Raw genomic sequence first — 17,121 nt, 5'->3', positions numbered from 1 at the left:
TATATATATATATATATATATATATATATATATATATATATATATATATATATATATATATGGATCGAGTTGCACGCCGCATCAGGACCTATGGGCTTTATATATATTATTGATGGGATCGGGCTGCATGCCGCAGCAGGCCATAATGGCTTATATTAGCGCTTGGGAAGGATCCGTCCCTCCGGAGTCTGACATACCAGCAGTGAGTGCGGGTTTTATTAATTCATGATGGGATCAGGTTGCGCACCGCAACATGCACCGTACAATGCTGAGTGACTGAGTGTGCTGAGGGATTTATCATGATGAGTGGGAGTGTGAGATAGTGAGATTGAGTACTCTGAGAGTGTAAGTACATGAGTTCATCACTGTGATGCATTTCATTGACATGTATATTTGACATACATGCATAGAGATGCATTTCCTCATGCTATACGGTATTGTGACGTTCATGACTTCACATGTACATTGACATATAGGCTTAGAGATGTACCCTTCATCATGTTATCGGAGATTGAAATATTTTATCTGTTGTTGAAAGTTTTTGGGAAAAATCACAGTTTTCTGATATACTCATATTTTGATGGTTTTGGTGAAAGATTTGGGTTTTACTATTATACTTGAAAAGCATGCTTATTTTTCCGTAGTTGTGGATGAGCTGAGCATCATATCTTTGAGTTGTTTCTTGTACTACTCTTATCATATTGTTATGAGTTGTTGTTGGTTATTGGTGTTAGACTCTGACCGTTGTCCAAGCTCGTCACTTCTTTCAACCTAAGGTTAGGTTTATTACTTATTGAGTACATGGAGTCGGTTGTACTCATACTACACTTCTATACCTTGCGTGCAGATTTTGGAGCTGATATTGTTGCGTATGACGGGAGCTGGATTTGATGATGAACCTGTGTTCCGGTTGTAGCTGCTTTTTATTCTTGGTAGCTTTAGATTTATAAATCTGTTCATGTACATTTCGAACAACTGATGTATTTTTTTCGTACCGGCTTTGTAAACTCTTATTCTTAGAAGCTCATGATTTGTACTACCAATCCTTGGAATTTTTGTATAAAAGCACATTTATTTCATCATTTATTTTCTGAGTTAAATCTCATTTGGATAAGATTGTTGCTATTTGGCTTACCTAGCGGGTTGGGATAGGTGCCATCACGACTAGTTGGATTTTGGGTCGTGACACATGGCCTACTCAATGATGTCCACAAGCAAGGAAGTGGCAAGTTCATAGTCAGCTTGGAAACACAAAAATGCACTTGCAGGACTTGGGAACTTACTGGAATCCCATGTCCTCGTGCCATCAGAGCAATATTATACAAGAAGGGCAACCCATTGGATGGAATTCACTCGTGGTACAATAAGGAAGCTTATCTCCTAAGTTATAAACACAAGTTACAGCCCGTTCTAGGGCAAAAGTTTTGGAAAATTGACCCATCACAGGCAATGGATCCACCCTTATTAGTGAAGTTGGCTGGCAGACCTAAACTAAAGAGAATTAGAGATAAAAATGAGGCAGTAAAGAGACAAGGAGAATGGCCTGCTCCTAAGAAAGGCAGGGTTATGCCATGTTCAACATGTGGAAAACCTGGTCACAATGCTAGGGGTTGTATTAAGGTAATCTTTCTATCTTTATTAGTTGCCATTTATTTATTAATTGTTATATAACTCTAATTATTTATCTTCTTATCAGTTGTCAAAGAATGTAGAATATGGACAGTCATCTATGAGTGAACATCAGAAGAAGAAAAAGCAGTCAAACAAGGGAAGAAAACCAATGAAGAGGCAAAGAACATTACTTGATGAAGATGAAGGTGATGAAGTTCCCAGATCCCCAACTGCAGCAACAATCGAAGAACTACCATTGTCAGCATCACAGTCTAGTCAAATTAGTCAAGCAAGTGAAGCTAGACAATTTATTTTTATGCCAACACCAAAGGTGCATATGCAGCAGTCCAACAACAATGAAGTTCCTGATTTTGAGATTCCAGACGTTGAATTTGAAGAAGACCCAGCTATAAGGCCAAGAAGTGTTTCAGAGGTAAAGTCTAGACTCCAACAGAGGCAGAAACAACCAATATCAAGTGGAACAAGAATAATTAACTTTGTTGGTGATGCTGCTATAACTGGCAAGCAGTTGGAGAAACAAAAAATGGACAAGCTAAAGGAAAGAAAGGGCAATGGAAAAGCACAACAGTGAAGGTTGTATATTTTTGGTGTTACATGGAAGTTATAATGAATGATGGTGGCAGTAGGATTAGTAAAAATTTTAGTTTTTGTTCATAGTTGTTCATGGCGGCATTATAATGTCTTGTTATCACTTTTGGTTGTATATTTTGTGGTTATAATATGGCATTCCTTTGTTTAATGTAATGCACACTTTGATAGTTGGTTTATGTGTTGGTAACAACTTATATGTAAGTTGATCGTACTTGTGTTTGGTTAATATATGAATGGTATCATTTGGTATCTTACTATGCATGGTTCTTGATATGGATTTGGTATTTAGCTAGCATTAGCACCATGCTTTTTTCAAATGGTAATAATGTATAATCATGGTTGTCTAGCACTAGCTTATAGTTTTTGAGTACCCAGCGTCATTTATGTTGTGTATTCTGAAGGGGTGCACATCTTCTTTCGCAATAGTGATCACTGGTTGTTTGAGATTTTCCCTTTCTGAATTCTATTCCTTCTCCATCCATGTAATTGTCAGCTTACCAAAGAAACATAACCATTATAATTAAGAAAGTTTCACAGCATTATATTACATTCATCACATCCAAAGTACACATTAGATTCACTAACATACAAAATAAAATTACAACAGTTAAACATACATTAAACACAATGATTTAGTTCATCAACTATTACACATAGATATTAGCTTCACCAGCCCAGAATTAACGACATGACAAACATAATACTACAACGATTCACCAACTATTACACATAGATATTGTGAAAAGTCACTTCATTATCGAAGGGAAAATTTACTTCATTATCAACGCCGTAACAAATCCAACAAAAAGAGCCCATGAAATCATAAGAAAAATTCTCATCTTCGTCAACTTTTCTTCAAATGTTATAGCTTTAATTTGTTCATCTCCAACATGTTAATAGCCTCCAATGCAGCAATGTTTTCCTTCAAATTGTCTCGTTCAATCTTAACGGCATCCAACGACAACTTTAAATCTCTTATTACAATTAAAGTTTTATCCGGGTATACTTAGTCTTCCCATTCCCAATAGCTACATGAAATAAACTGTCGACCACAATCCAAACAACTTACTGTTAGTAACATTAAAGGAATACCAAAAAAGTTAAGTTTAATAAGAGCGAAAAAATCAGTACAATTAACAAGTGAAAAATATCAGCTTTATAAATGAGGTGACATACATTTGGCCTAGGACATTTATAAAATCTCCTTCCCGGGTTAGAAGGAGTGCTGGAAGTAAAGTGGTTGGCAACCAAACCACATTGGCACCTTCTTTGTGATGAACAACTATTTTGCGACATTTGACAACCTAATCGCACTCAACTTAGGAAGCAAACCAGAGAGAAGATGAGAGGGAAAGGAAATTTATTGAGCTATCAATTGATTTTGAGGAACCCACTTGATGAGGGATGGATGTTTCCTTCTATGGTAGAGCACACATGGAGCAGATCTAAGAATTACATTAAATACAAGGGATCCCATGGGTTTGTTTGGTTAAACGGGTTATGGGTCGATGGGTCGAAACTTTTTTATTTTAAAAATGGGTCATCCCTAATGTCTGATGGCTTTTCTTTTTAATGAGGGGTATTTTTATAAAGTTGGGTAACGGTGAGCGTGGATGTGGCCATATAGTATAACAGAGGGTACACGTGAACAATATACCAAAATAGAGGGGTATATTTGGACATTTTTCCCTATACTAAAAGTAGGAAGCTCCTACTTTCAAAGTTTAATTACGATAATATCCTTTAAAGTCTGAATTACAATTTTATCCTTGAAAAAAAAAAAGCCTACAATTAAATAATATTCAAATTAGATTGGAAGTTAGCCGCTGATGTTGTAGTAATTTATTGCTTCGTCAAATCAATTCAATGGATTCAATTAGGTTTAGGCCATTCATATTCTCCTTCCGGAAACATTCTCCTTTAATTACTTCATCATAACTAATAGGAAAGCATTTCTCCCTCTTCTCCATTTTTCTTGAATTCTTAATTTCTAAAAGCTTTAACAATACAAATTTGGATTGTTAGGGAGATTTAGAAGATAGAATAAAAAAGGATATCTGATAAGCAACGTATGAAAAAATTGTTGCGTTTCACTTTTTATAGTTTGTTTGTTTCATTTTTCATGGTAACTATCTTTCTTTTTTACATTCTTTATTTATAGCAGTGTAATATACCTTAGTTTTCTGGTTGTTTCTATCTTTCATATTCAACATTAGTAACTTCTTTTCACATTCTTCACCACACATTATATAAGTATTACGATCTAAAATCCTAACCTGTCGTGATGACACCTATCTGAATACTAGGCAAGCCACCTCAAATAACCACAATATCTTTTAAGTTTGAAAATATATCATTTGAATTCAATAGAAAACCTCACAATTACAGATACAAAACAGTTCCAAAATCCGATGTCACTAAGTACATGAGCATCTTAATAGTAACAAAGTTTGACTGATAAGAACACTGGATGAAAATATAGAACAGTACAATAATTGAAAAGAAAAAGAGTCAAGGTCTGCAGATGGTAAGCAGCTACCTTGATAGTCTCCAACAGATAAATCCTCAAATCTGGTAACCGCTGTATCCAGAAGTACCTGGATCTGCACACGAGGTGCAGAGTGTAGTATTAGTACACCCAACTCAATAAGTAACAAGACTAACCTTTGGGTTGAAAGTAGTGACGAGCTCAGCAGGTACAGTCCAATATAGAAATAACAATATAGAAATGTAGGCATGCTTTCAAGTTCAACAGTTAAACTGAGTACAAGTAAAATAGATCAATTCTGAATAATATGAGGAATATGACATCTCAGTGGAAAAACCTCGTGTACTCATGATCATAATTACTCGGTCACTCAGTACTGTATATGGCCAATCCAGTCCAGGGAAGTTCCATCCCGTATATATATACATCAACTAACAGTCAGTGACTCAGTACCGTATAAAGTCAAATCCAGCCTAGAGGTAAATTTATCTCCAAATTATAATGATTCGGACAAAATCCATGTCCAGAAAAAATTCATCACAATTATAAATCAATAAGGCAAGTCCATAACCTGGGAAATCCATCCCGAACATATATAAATAAGGTAAGTCCATGCCCTGGGAAGTCCATCCCGAATATATATCATCATCTACGCTTGTGGGGAGGGGGGGTGCAGACTCCGGAGGGGCTCCTTCAACCCAAGCGCGATATAAAGCCGATATGTCCTGCTGCAGGCGGGCAATCCCGATCCATATAATAATAAAGCCTATAAGGCCTGCTGCAGGCGGGTATCCCGATCTATTTAATAATAATATATATAAAGCCATTATGGCCTGCTGCGGCATGCAACTCGATCCCATAAATATCCTCACAATGGATGAACATGTCTGAATATGAAATGTACATTTTAAAAAATTAAATTCAACAGCAACACGGCCCTATGGGTCCCAAAATATCGGCACGAAGCCTAAACATGATCTTTAATACGAGTCTCAACTCAATTTTCCTAACACGTGGAGAATATTCGGATAATAATATGATTCTTTAATTTTCAACCCCACAAAATTTATTTAAGTCACAACTTCTATGGTGCACGCCCACACGCTCGTCACCTCCAACAATTGATATAACTCAACATTCAGGGACTCATACCCTCAGAACCAAGTTTAGAAATATTACTTACCTCAAACCGTGAAATTTTTTACTCCATTATACCCTTGCCTCGCGAATCGTCCTTCGAACGCCTCGAATCTAGTCACAATTAATTCGATTTAGTCAATACAAATCATAGAAATTTATTCCATATGCAAATACTAATTTTCCAACAAAATCTGAAATTTAACTCAAAACTTATCTGTGGAGCCCACGTCTCGGAACCTGATAAAAGTTATAAAATATGAACACCCATTCAACCACGAGTCCAACCATACTAAATTTACCAAATTTCGACATCAACTCGACCTCCAAATCTTAAATTCTTATTTTGAAATTCCTAGACCCAAATCCTCTAATTTCGCCTTAAAAACACGTAATTTAGTCAAAATACTCAATGATAGTCCAATATTATTGCCTAACAATGATCACAAGTGACTTACCTTAAGTTTTCCGTAAATTCTCTCTGAAAAATTGCCCAAAACCATGTTGAAAATGTCCAAAATGACAAAAATGTCGGAACCCTCTGTTTTTGCACACTGTCCAGAGGTTCCGCTTCTGCGGAATTTTTAACCGCATTTGTGGTTCCTCTTTTGCGGTGAAGCAACCACTTCTGCGACTGCCTTCACTTATGCGGACTCGCTTCTGAGATGAAGCGTCCGCTTCTGTGACAAGGCTGCCCCTTCCCCTTTTCCACTTCTGCGATGCGTGTACCGCTTCTGCGGTCGCGCTTCTACGAGGCTTCGTTCACTTCTGTGGACCTCACGCTTCTGCGATGCCAGGCTCGCTTCTGCGAACTCGCACCTGCGAGCCAATTTCCACAGGTGCGATTGCATTAGTAGGCAGCAACAAGTTTCAAAGTCCAAATTTGATCTGTTAACCATCCGAAACAAACCTGAGGCATCTAGGACCTCAACCAAATATACCAACAAGTCCTAAAACATCATATGAATCTTTAAATCAGATCAAACAACGTTAAAATCATGAGTCATACCCCAATTCAAACTTAATGAAACTAAAAAATTCCAACTTCTATATTAGATGTCGAAAGCTATCAAATCAAGTTAGATTGACCTCAAATTTTGCACACAAGTCATAAATGATATTATGGACCTATGAAAATTTTCAGAACTGGATTCCGACTCCGATATCAAAAAGTCAACTTCCTGGTCAAACTTCCAAATTTAAATTTCTATTTTAGCTATTTCAAGCCTAATTTAACTACGAACTTCCAAATAATTTTCTGGACACGCTCATATGTCCAAAATCACCATACGAAACTATTGGAATCATCAAAACTCTATTCCGGGATCGTTTACACATAAGTCAACATCCGGTCAACCTTTTCAACTTAAGTTTTAAAAATCTTTTGTTCCAATTTATTCCAGAACCTCACCGGACCCAAACCAATTACCCCAACAAGTTACATAACCACTGTAAAGCATAAATTAAGAAGTTAATGGGGGAACAGAGTTGTAATACTCAAAACGACCGGTCGGGTCGTTACAATAAGTGCACAATAAGATATCTTTGTCCCATTATCCTTTTTATATTCTTTCTACTAGAAATTCCCCCCCCCCCCCCCCCCCCAAAGAGTTTCTTCACTCACCAGTATCTGCAACAGGTATATATGTTTCAATTATTTTATGGTGCAAATATTGAATTCTTTTCCATCCTTTTTAAATCATAATTAGCAAGCTATTATTCTTGAATATGTAATTTCTTGGAAAGTTCTAAAGTTAAACATAATACTAATGTGAAAAATCCTCTAGAAAATCTAGAGCATGATAAGTTAATATGGAGAATTTCTAGGATTGTACAAGACCTTTATATTGTCATGTTATAATTAAATAGCTTATGATGTAATTGTAGACTTCGTTTAAGTACTTTTGGATCATAGCTAATTATAGTACTTCGTGCATAATATGTTTGTTGCAGATTATTTGGTATTGTTACTGCAAAATTCTTATTACGTTCCATATAGCCTTAAATCAGTTACTTCATTTAGAAAACACATCAAATGATCTGTTTGTCCTAATTCCACTGCCTTATTATTTAGTATGATTGTTAAATTCATTATCAGCATTAAAACTTAATTTTGATGTTAACGATGATCGTGTATGTATTGTTTAAGTATTCTTCATAACCACATCCTTCTTGTGAGACAATATGCAATAATAGATAATACAATCCTTTTTCTTTCTTTCCTTTTTTTTGTAGTGATGTTATTATTTGCTCGTTTGATTTTGATTTTGGTGACTTTGTAGCATGTCAATTTTGTAAGTTTAATTTTCTTAGTTATTCAACTTTGATTGCTTGTTTCTTTCATCTTCATCAGTTATAATATTTTTGCATTATAGCATTTTTGACATTCTTCATTATACTCTATAAAGGTGCAAAACAAAGTGTCTACGGTGGCAAGCTTGAACACACACAAAATATATGTGGTTCCTACTTTCGTGTTGTTGTGGACCATGCCTGAGCACGCGCCTCCAAGTGACAACGCGTGAGAGGCAGTGTTGAAGAACAAATAGCATGTGAAGATCACTCGCTACTGCCAGGTCGTCGAAGGTGTTTCTTCCACCTGAAAATTTTGTTTAAAAAACTTTGAGCCCTAATGGCTCTGATACCATGTGAAATACAGAGACAATGGAGCAATATTCTTATCTTGTTATTCAAAGAATGAGAGCTATTTGTGGGTGTACAAGTGAATCTATTTAAGGAAACAAAATCAGAAAATTCCTAAATATCTCTATCTATGATTGTGCTATGTATACTATATGAAATTATGTCTATGTACATTCTGTAACAAAGAACATGTTTGGCTTCAATCAGATCAGTTTTTATAAGCAGGCAATTCAACCAAAGCTGGTATAAACTATCAAAGGACTCGGAATAAGGGAAATTACATTGGAGGAATATTGAACATCAAAATGTTTACAGTAGTAGTGGTTTCATTGAATCGGTTAAAAGTTAACATCTTCTTCAAGTGATAGAATGGATTTTAATTCCATCTCCTGCCTAGGCAAAAGATACGACCATGCTGATTCCAAGGTGGCTGATGGTAGCGTTTGCTGAAGATGTCTCAATACATTAATCATGCGATTTGTAGTTTCTTCTGTAACAAGATCAATTTCAGAACATAGAACCTACAGAAGAAGCAACAAGCAATTACTGAATGTGTACATATGCATAACATTTAGTTTGATAAGAGGCCACCATTCAACAATATTATGAGACAGTCATATTGGCAGTGAAAGATTGATCGATCAACTTTCTCCATGAAATTTAAATCAAAGTGAAAGAAACACATGAATCTTATTATTATCAGATAAATATATCTTTTTTTAATTTCTTTTAACCAAAAAAAGAAGCATAAATGAGAAACAAAGACAAATATAATTTGTAAAATGTCAAAAGGTTTTAATGCTTTTCTTGCAAGAATAAATAAAAGAATCACAGTTCCAAATTCTTTATATTTATCACAAATGAACAACTAGATCTAATATCTAATAGTTTTGATTTCTGACTAACCTCTGCAAATATTGAAATGATTTTTGGAATGTACTGATAGTTGGGACCAATAAGTTCTCCGTCTAACCTGCACGTGAGAAAATTTGGTAAAACAGTGAGGACTATATAGAAAGGATTTACTATATGAGTTTGTGTATTAGTTCAAAAACTATAATAGAAGTCTATTTAGATCATAATATTATTTAGTTTGTTTGACTAATGATTGCTTAGTTTTCCCAAGATGTGATATTAAGAAATATATTTGGAACAAAATGCATGCTAGAACAAAGAACACATAATTTATCTGTGCAAAACATTTCTAATCAAGTCCTGATATTGTAAAGTGAAGACCGGAAAAGGATGAAAAGTAGAGCAAACTAATCCAGTACCTTTCAACCATTGAACATAGTTGGTCATGAACATATTTGGCTGCAGCCATGTCACACTTTATAGGCAGGCAGTTTAACCAAACCGGAATAATCTACCAAATAGTTTTGGAATTAGAATTATGAAGAAATTATAACAAGATTAAATAGTACATATGAGTCAACTATAGGATAAACAGAAAGAAAAAATAATAATTCCAACATAAGCATATATGACCTATAGGCTTAAGAATGCATAAACAAATGAACATTAGCGATTTCGACAAGGACAAACCTGGGCTGATGAGTCAATATTTTCCCAATGAAACTGACAAATCTTACCACGTGCATAAACAGCATTATCAAATGCACTTTCATTCTCAGGTTCACGAGCCCGAAAATGCATTATCACTACATTGATCCTTGAAATAGCCTCTGAATCATTTCATGAGAATAAGTAAGTAAAAATATACTAGTAAGTATTATCATCTTTTGTCATGATATTATACCTTTAACAACAGGTTTGAAATCAGAACCACCACATTCGGCATAAAGCACAAGTCCATAAAGAGCACACTGAACACGACATCAATGGTGTTTGGTTAAATCATAGAGTGAAACAACTACTTGAATAAAAAACTTGTCAGCAACCAATAAGATAACCAAACCTGTCTAACTGCTGGACTTTCGTCATTGCTTGCATCCAAAAGCAAAGGAAGAAATTCATCAGAGTACCTAGTTGGACATAGTGAGTAAATTTATCGATACGGTGGAACATTTAAGAGGGGGAGCCTTGGCGTAACTGGTAAAGTTGTTGCCATGTGTCCGGGAGGTCACGGGTTTAAGCCGTGAAAACAGCCTCTTGCATAAATGCAGGGTAAGGCTGCATACAATAGACCCTTATGGTCCGGCCCTTCCCCAGACCCGATGCATAGCAGGATCTTAGTGCACCGGACTGCTCCTGATGAAACATTTAAGAAAAAACTGATCATACACACTTTAGAGCCGCTTCAGGGCACTCCTCCAGAAGATGATCAAAGATAAGAAATGGTGTGCATCTTTCTTGAGCTGTCATATCTTTGCCCTTCATATAAGCAACGAAAAATTGAAAGAAAGAAATGTAAATTAAGATATGTAAATGAATAACAAACTAGAGTGTTAGGATGACAGTGGTAATCATGTCGTGAACTTACCCACATAGGAATTAGATATGATGACATGAGCTCGTCAAAGAAAGGCAAGAAACCAGCCTTGAATGTTTCGATCAAAGTAGTTAATACTAGACCAACCTGATAAGAAATGCTTTACGTTATTTGAGAATAGGGGTGTCAAATGGGTTGATTTGGTCGATTTTGAGCGGTTCAAAATTGATTGAGTCGTAAATGGGCATGTCAAAAAGTTACTTGGGCTGAGATGTGATAGGTCAAAATGAACTAAAATTAGGGTCATAGCCCAACCTGCTCAACTCTTACTAAGAGTTAATTGATATATGTGTTATTTTTATATGAATTGTATAATTACTAAATAAAACTTTTTTTTATTTTGTTATGGTCATATATAACATATCAAACAAAAAACATATTTCTAAAATATTTTGGCAAAGTTAATCATGTGTCAATTTGGGCTAAAAATTAGCCCAACTTTAAATGGGTTGAGATGATTGGTGTCAAGATGGACTGAGTTCAATAAATTGGCGGATCAATAACCAGCCCAACCCCTATTTGAGAATAACAATAGATAATAACTTATTCTTAAAATGGAACATACATGGAACAAAATATTATCTTCTTGCTCCTTTTCCCCCCTCAGTAATTCATCTTCCTCAGCATCAAAGTCTTTTGATTTTGCTCTCTCTTTGAGTTTTTGTTTTCTATTTGAACTTTCCGTAATGACATGCTTTACCTCATTCACTATTCGACGGAGCTGACCTTCAATAAGAAGTGGTGGACTGATCTGAAAAAAGAAATAGATAATCTGAAAATCCTATTTTGCCATTTCTATTTTTAACCTCGATAGTACTAATGGAACACTTCGAGCAATATCAAGAATACAGTGTTTTCTTTAGATCTCTATTAAAAAAGGCAGCTTTGTGCACTAAGCTCCCGCTATGTGCGGGGTCCGGTGAAGGGTCGGACCATAAGAGTCTATTGTACGCAGCCTTACCTTGCATTTCTGCAAGAAGCTGTTTACACGGCTCGAACCCGTGACATGTCAGTAACTTTACCAGTTACGCAAATGATACACTTCTGTTTAGATCTAGAAGAAATTGGAGTTATTTACCATACCCCCAAATTAGGAAAGCACTTAAACTTGGATCAAGAATATTAAATAGAAACTGTCTCAGACATAACCAAACCTGCAGGCAATGATTCAATTCATCCAACATGAATGCACATATTTCTGCCATAGACTCCTGTGTGAGATAACAAATGAAGTGTCACTTTCTCTTTATCCAAATAGACCGAACATAAACATTTTCCTTCCGGGGGGAAAAAACAACAACATAAATACTGATGTTAAGGACAACCTCATGCAAAGCTTCTAACAGAGACAGTATTACATAGTCTGATAACTTTGTGAAATACGATTCACTTCCACCTTGCGCTATCCCTTTCTCAACAGCCAGTTTAGCAGAATACAACAGGTTATACATGGCTTAAACAGGCAAAAATTAGAAAATTTGCATCAGCAAACTGAAGAATTAGAAAATTAGAAACCAGTATGAAATCATTGAGAATCCTCACATTTAACAGAGCATTTCCTGGCTTCGTTGTGGGTATAGAATTTCAGAAGCGGAACTAAGATTGAAGCAACCTGAAGAATTTATATTACTTATTTAATTTAATTTGACTTCCACTCAACATCACATGAGAAAATGAATATGTGCAGGTGATCTCAGGCCGACCTGAGGAATCCACGGGTAGAAGTCTTCTTCCAATTTCTGGGCATATAAACCAAGGATATCACACGCTAAAGATTTCTGATATAGGAGGTCACTTCCTCTGAGGCGTATTATTTCATTCCGAAACTTGACTTCATGTACACTGCAAAATGTGAAACTTATCCAATGAATATCTAGTTGAGATAAGTGCCAAATTAACTTGGAAGAAAAATTTAGTAATCATGGATAACATCATGAAAGATAGTAAATGTGATACAATAAAATCAAAGATAGGAAAAGAACGCAAACATCCAAATTAAGAAGAAAAAGTATCTAAATGTAAAGATTTACCTATCATGTAAGTTATCAGAGGACACGGTCTTATCGGGCTCAAGTTGAGCACATTCAACCAAAGGGGGCATTAATATACTCATGTAAGGAAGAAAATCCTTCCCCATGCAGTAGCAAATTCTGAAGCATGACTGCGATGCAATCAAGAAAATATTGAGAGGCAAATCTTAAAAGAAGTTCTGAGCCCGTAAAATCAAAGGATTAACACATACCAGTAGATTGCAAGCAATATCAAACTCTTGCACTTGCGGTTCTTGTAATGAGTAATTAAGCATTTCCATAACCTTTAATGAAAAGAAGAAAAAAAAAAGAATATACAAAAAAAGTCCATGTTCAGAAATGAGCGAATCCGATAAGATCACACCACGCCACCTAGTGAAGAAAGAGAGTGCACTCCAAAAGAGAGGCAAAATGTAGGTCCAAAGCAACTAGTAGGAGAATACTATGGTTTGTCCACTGGAAAGCCATCTGACTAGCATAGCAAAAGCAAACAAGAACAAAGACATTCCAACTCATGTTACGCAAACTCTCCAAAATGCTGCAGCACCCGTATCGGATCCTCCAAAAATGTACTACTTTTGGAGGATCCGACATGCACCTGGCAACATTTTTGGAGAGTCCAAGTAACATAGATTCCATCTGCAATGGTACCGTGGAAAAAACTCACTCAAAGAAGTACTGGGAGTGGAGAGTAGACCTGCTTTAAGTCATCTTTGAATTTCTCTTTGCCTACAGATGTCCCAATAAAGCTTATGCACTCCAACGCTATGCTTCGAAGGTAGCGATAAGATTCACCATTTTCATTTACCAGAATAATTTTTAAATATGGCATTACAAAATCATAGTACTTTTGGAAGTGCACCTGTACGTTGAAGTATGTTATATTAGCCATCATTATAAGTAGAAATAGAACTGAGTCAAAAGTAAATGCAAGTAGGTAATACCTTAGACAAATTAGCTATACCAGACAACGCCTTTAATGCTGCTTCTTTAACCATTTGGACGTTGTCATTCTGCATTTCAAACAACAGCAGTGAATATCTTAGACTAGTTATTAATCTACCTTTATAACATGGTGGCCTCTATATTTGCATACCTGTAGAAGTACAACAAGTTTGCTAAGTAATCCATCTAAGTGTGGTACCAAAGTTTCTGGAGGTACCAATGTTTCTTGCTTTAAAGATCCACTGAAAGTTGCGACAGCTCTAGCTGCATTTGCCTATGAAAATTAATGTCAAAGAGAGCAAATTGAATAACTTAGCCGGTGTCGTGAACTGAATGAAGCAGTATAATGACCCAAATATATTTAAGGCAAGAGCTTTATGCAAACCAAAATATATTTGTAACCATAGATTTCAAGCAATGCACTGTTAAGGCTTCACAAATCAGGCTATTAAGATACTAATTGTACAATATTCTAGAAGGGAAGTTTCACAAATATCCTTAACTTTTACTCATATTGCAGAAAATCACTTGCGATTGTTGAGGACCAACTGACCACTAAGAACTAAAGCAGAGTGCAATAGAACGATTAGTCTGGTTTAGATAGTTATATGCAACCTGCTTTATATATAGCCCAAGATCCTTTTCAATCAAACGTACTAAAATATGTTAAGTTTAAATAGTTGTTATCTCAATAGATAACGTCGATTTAATGTTAAACAGATTAATCCTATTCAAGTTATAGATCATCAGCTTTACGAAATATGTAACCCCATCGCAAAGTTGCATAAAGATATGAGATACTTTTGATGGCTGTTTCTTGTATAAATAATAATAACCTATTCTTTTATAGCTGCAATTGTAATTTGAGAAGTCTGCATTGACCATTAATTAAGGGTTCATATCACCATAGATCAGACCTGCACTCGAGGATTTCCAAAATCATCCATAGTTGTAGCTAATGCAGGCAATACTTGGTCATGATGTTGTACTTGCAAATCTGTACAGAAGACAGTTGACAATTTGGAAATTGAATAAATAGCGGCCCATCTGACTCGAGGATGAGGATCTTGGAAAGAATGCATAATCATATTCACTACTTGCTCCAAAAACTTGATCATAACCTATAAAAGAGAAACCATGGGTGCAGGCAGGTAGTAAGGGTGGTCAGTTTGTCGGAAAATTACACTGCGTATATAGGTAAAATATCAGGTTTTGGAGGTACATAACATATATTGAACACCGTTTATCGAGAAATTTTGTTTACTTCTTTCAAATTTGAACACCCGTGAGGAAATTTCTAGCTTCGTTCAAGCTAATAGCCTTAGAAAAATTAAAGTAGAAGAGAGAGTCTAAACTAATAGGAGCAAGTGGGAAAACTATCTTGTCTATATCCGATCAGTTTGCTGGATAAAAACCTGCTCCAAAACGCCACATAATCATCGCAACATATTCATGATAAATACAATAATGAGACATAAGATTTGTACCTTTGAGCTACCTTCAGCTATCTGAGCGAGTGCAATGAGAGCTGCGTGGCGTTTCTCCCACTCAGGGGCAACTAAGTAGTCACCCAGCTGCTCAATGGCAATGGGAGCAATAGTCTTGCCACCTAATGCAACAGAAAACCGGTTTAAACATGTCATACCAAAATTGTAGTTGTTTGTTTCCCCTGCATGCTCATGCTCGGTCTCCGCACTATGCCAAGCAGGGTCATCCTTAATATCTAGTAATAACTTCAATAATGTTGCAAAACATTTGCTAGTAAAAGAGGGCAACTTCCTCATCATACCGGGGGCCCTCTCTCTTGCCTCAACCAAAGTTATCAAAAATTCAGCTGCCAAATGCCTCGTCACCTCTTCCAATTTCTCATCCTCTGCTATCTCCAATATTGAACCCACAACAACAGCTAGTTGCCGCCTAAAGAAGTTAGGCTCATTCTGCGCCAGCTCTATGAAAAGATCCAACACGTCTCGCGCTGCAACGGCCTTCTCCTTACCGTGGGTCAATGCGTCTGTCAACGTCCTCATCATACCTGGCAATAGATCTTGAAACTGCTCCTTTTCATTTGAACTCGATACGCTTTGAATGAAGCAGATCACAGTCATCATAGCCGCTAGCCTCACATCTAAATCGAGGCCGGTATCATCATTCAGCGCATTAAGGAGTTGTGATTGCATATGTTTTGAGCAAACAACCGTTATTCTGTCAGCTATTAGCCCATATATCAAGAAAGCTGACACTTTTGACTTGTTTGAACCGGAAGTGATGCAGCACATAAGGAATGGCATTAACTCAGGCCAGTTGTTATCTGGAACAAGTGAAACAGCTAGATTCAAAATGATGTGACGGAGCTCTTGGATGATAAATTCTGATTCTTTTTGCTCAATATGATCAAGGAGAAAACACTTTATGGTGGATTGAGTGGACACACTTAGATTATGCCACGTGCACAAGACGTCGTCGCCATCATCATCATCAGTAAGCAACTTGTGAAGGAGTTCAGCACAAACTTCACGGAAATCAACGTCATGAGAAGAGCCAAGAAAGTCAGTTAGCTTAAGAGCAAGGGAGTTTGGATCCTTTTGCTTTAACAAAGTGAACATTGACTTAGCCTCCGAATATTTTTCTTTGGCCCTGGACATATGATCCAAAATAAAGGTTTCAAATGGCTCTAACTCAGGTCCTAGAATCGCCTCCATCTGGAACTCATGAGCCAACTCGCTATACATAAACTCTTACAGTATTGAGAAACAAAAAGCTAGAGAGGACTTTTTGGTGTTACTAAAAATGGGTTTTCTCTTACAATATGATCAACCCAAGTACGCTGGTTTAAATGGTTGTGGGGGCTGCCAATATAATATTTGGACCTAATTAATAAATCTTGAGTCTTAGGAAAAGTCATTCTAATTTCTGTTTTTTTTCTTTTCCTTGTAATGGAAGTGAAGTCCAATAGATTTGTTAAAAGTAAAAAAGAACAGGCTTCACATGGCCGACAAAACATGAATGACTGAAATATATAAATAATTCAGGCTAAGGTTTCAATTCGATTGTAACATGTTAGGACGGAGATTATAGCACCCCTACGGGAGAGAGTTGTTCGCCCTACAGTGCAGATCACTGCATGTGGAGAGAAGGGAGAAAAGGTATATTAAAAGATAAAATATACTGTAGTTATTTAATATTACCTTGTTTACGTAAAACTA

General features: G+C 36.2%; 2 protein-coding genes and 1 long non-coding RNA gene across 5 annotated transcripts; 1 reads left to right on the top strand and 2 right to left on the bottom strand.

The window, feature by feature from the left end:
• Positions 1 to 1,222: 1,222 nt before the first annotated feature.
• LOC108949133 (uncharacterized) lies at positions 1,223 to 2,484 on the top strand. The gene is made up of 2 exons (XM_018778846.2): positions 1,223 to 1,620; positions 1,697 to 2,484. Exons 1-2 carry the CDS (start codon positions 1,450 to 1,452, stop codon positions 2,201 to 2,203), a joined length of 678 nt encoding a protein of 225 aa, XP_018634362.1. The 5' UTR covers positions 1,223 to 1,449; the 3' UTR covers positions 2,204 to 2,484.
• A 357-nt stretch (positions 2,485 to 2,841) lies between these two features.
• On the bottom strand, positions 2,842 to 3,557 carry LOC138900850 (uncharacterized). Its single transcript, XR_011412158.1, has 2 exons — positions 3,400 to 3,557; positions 2,842 to 3,265 (listed from the first exon to the last, which is right to left on the bottom strand). It is a non-coding gene; the product is annotated as an uncharacterized lncRNA (long non-coding RNA).
• A 4,956-nt stretch (positions 3,558 to 8,513) lies between these two features.
• Positions 8,514 to 16,773, bottom strand: LOC104119665 (uncharacterized). 3 transcript variants are annotated; one of them, XM_033652401.2, is made up of 20 exons: positions 15,406 to 16,772; positions 14,836 to 15,039; positions 14,070 to 14,192; positions 13,918 to 13,986; positions 13,671 to 13,835; positions 13,186 to 13,257; positions 12,974 to 13,104; positions 12,647 to 12,785; positions 12,486 to 12,555; positions 12,269 to 12,396; positions 12,098 to 12,154; positions 11,509 to 11,694; positions 10,935 to 11,030; positions 10,740 to 10,825; positions 10,410 to 10,476; positions 10,251 to 10,317; positions 10,037 to 10,176; positions 9,766 to 9,857; positions 9,398 to 9,464; positions 8,514 to 8,981 (listed from the first exon to the last, which is right to left on the bottom strand). In XM_033652401.2, the coding sequence occupies exons 1-20, from the start codon at positions 16,645 to 16,647 to the stop codon at positions 8,961 to 8,963; spliced, it is 3,222 nt and encodes a 1,073-aa protein (XP_033508292.1). In that variant the 5' UTR covers positions 16,648 to 16,772; the 3' UTR covers positions 8,514 to 8,960. The 3 variants fall into 3 exon arrangements, 2 of the variants coding, with proteins under 2 accessions (XP_033508292.1, XP_009629529.1); XM_009631234.4 differs by having other exon boundaries at positions 8,514 to 9,012; positions 15,406 to 16,770; XR_004503282.2 differs by having other exon boundaries at positions 8,945 to 9,012; positions 10,084 to 10,176; positions 15,406 to 16,773.
• Positions 16,774 to 17,121: the final 348 nt, after the last annotated feature.

The sequence above is a fragment of the Nicotiana tomentosiformis genome, chromosome 11, assembly GCF_000390325.3.
Source record: "Nicotiana tomentosiformis chromosome 11, ASM39032v3, whole genome shotgun sequence".
Taxonomy (NCBI): domain Eukaryota; kingdom Viridiplantae; phylum Streptophyta; class Magnoliopsida; order Solanales; family Solanaceae; genus Nicotiana; species Nicotiana tomentosiformis.
Note: the sequence above shows the minus strand (reverse complement) of the source record. Positions and strands in the feature narration are given on the sequence as shown.

Coding starts and splice junctions, on each gene's coding strand:
- LOC108949133 (XM_018778846.2), top strand. CDS start 1,450: ATGGATCCACCCTTATTAGTGAAGTTGGCTGGCAGACCTAAACTAAAG. Junction 1,621..1,696: donor ATGCTAGGGGTTGTATTAAG/GTAATCTTTCTA, acceptor TCTTCTTATCAG/TTGTCAAAGAATGTAGAATA.
- LOC104119665 (XM_009631234.4), bottom strand. CDS start 16,647: ATGTATAGCGAGTTGGCTCATGAGTTCCAGATGGAGGCGATTCTAGGA. Junction 10,477..10,739: donor TGCCCTGAAGCGGCTCTAAA/GTGTGTATGATC, acceptor ATGTCCAACTAG/GTACTCTGATGAATTTCTTC. Junction 9,465..9,765: donor CTATGTTCAATGGTTGAAAG/GTACTGGATTAG, acceptor TCTCACGTGCAG/GTTAGACGGAGAACTTATTG.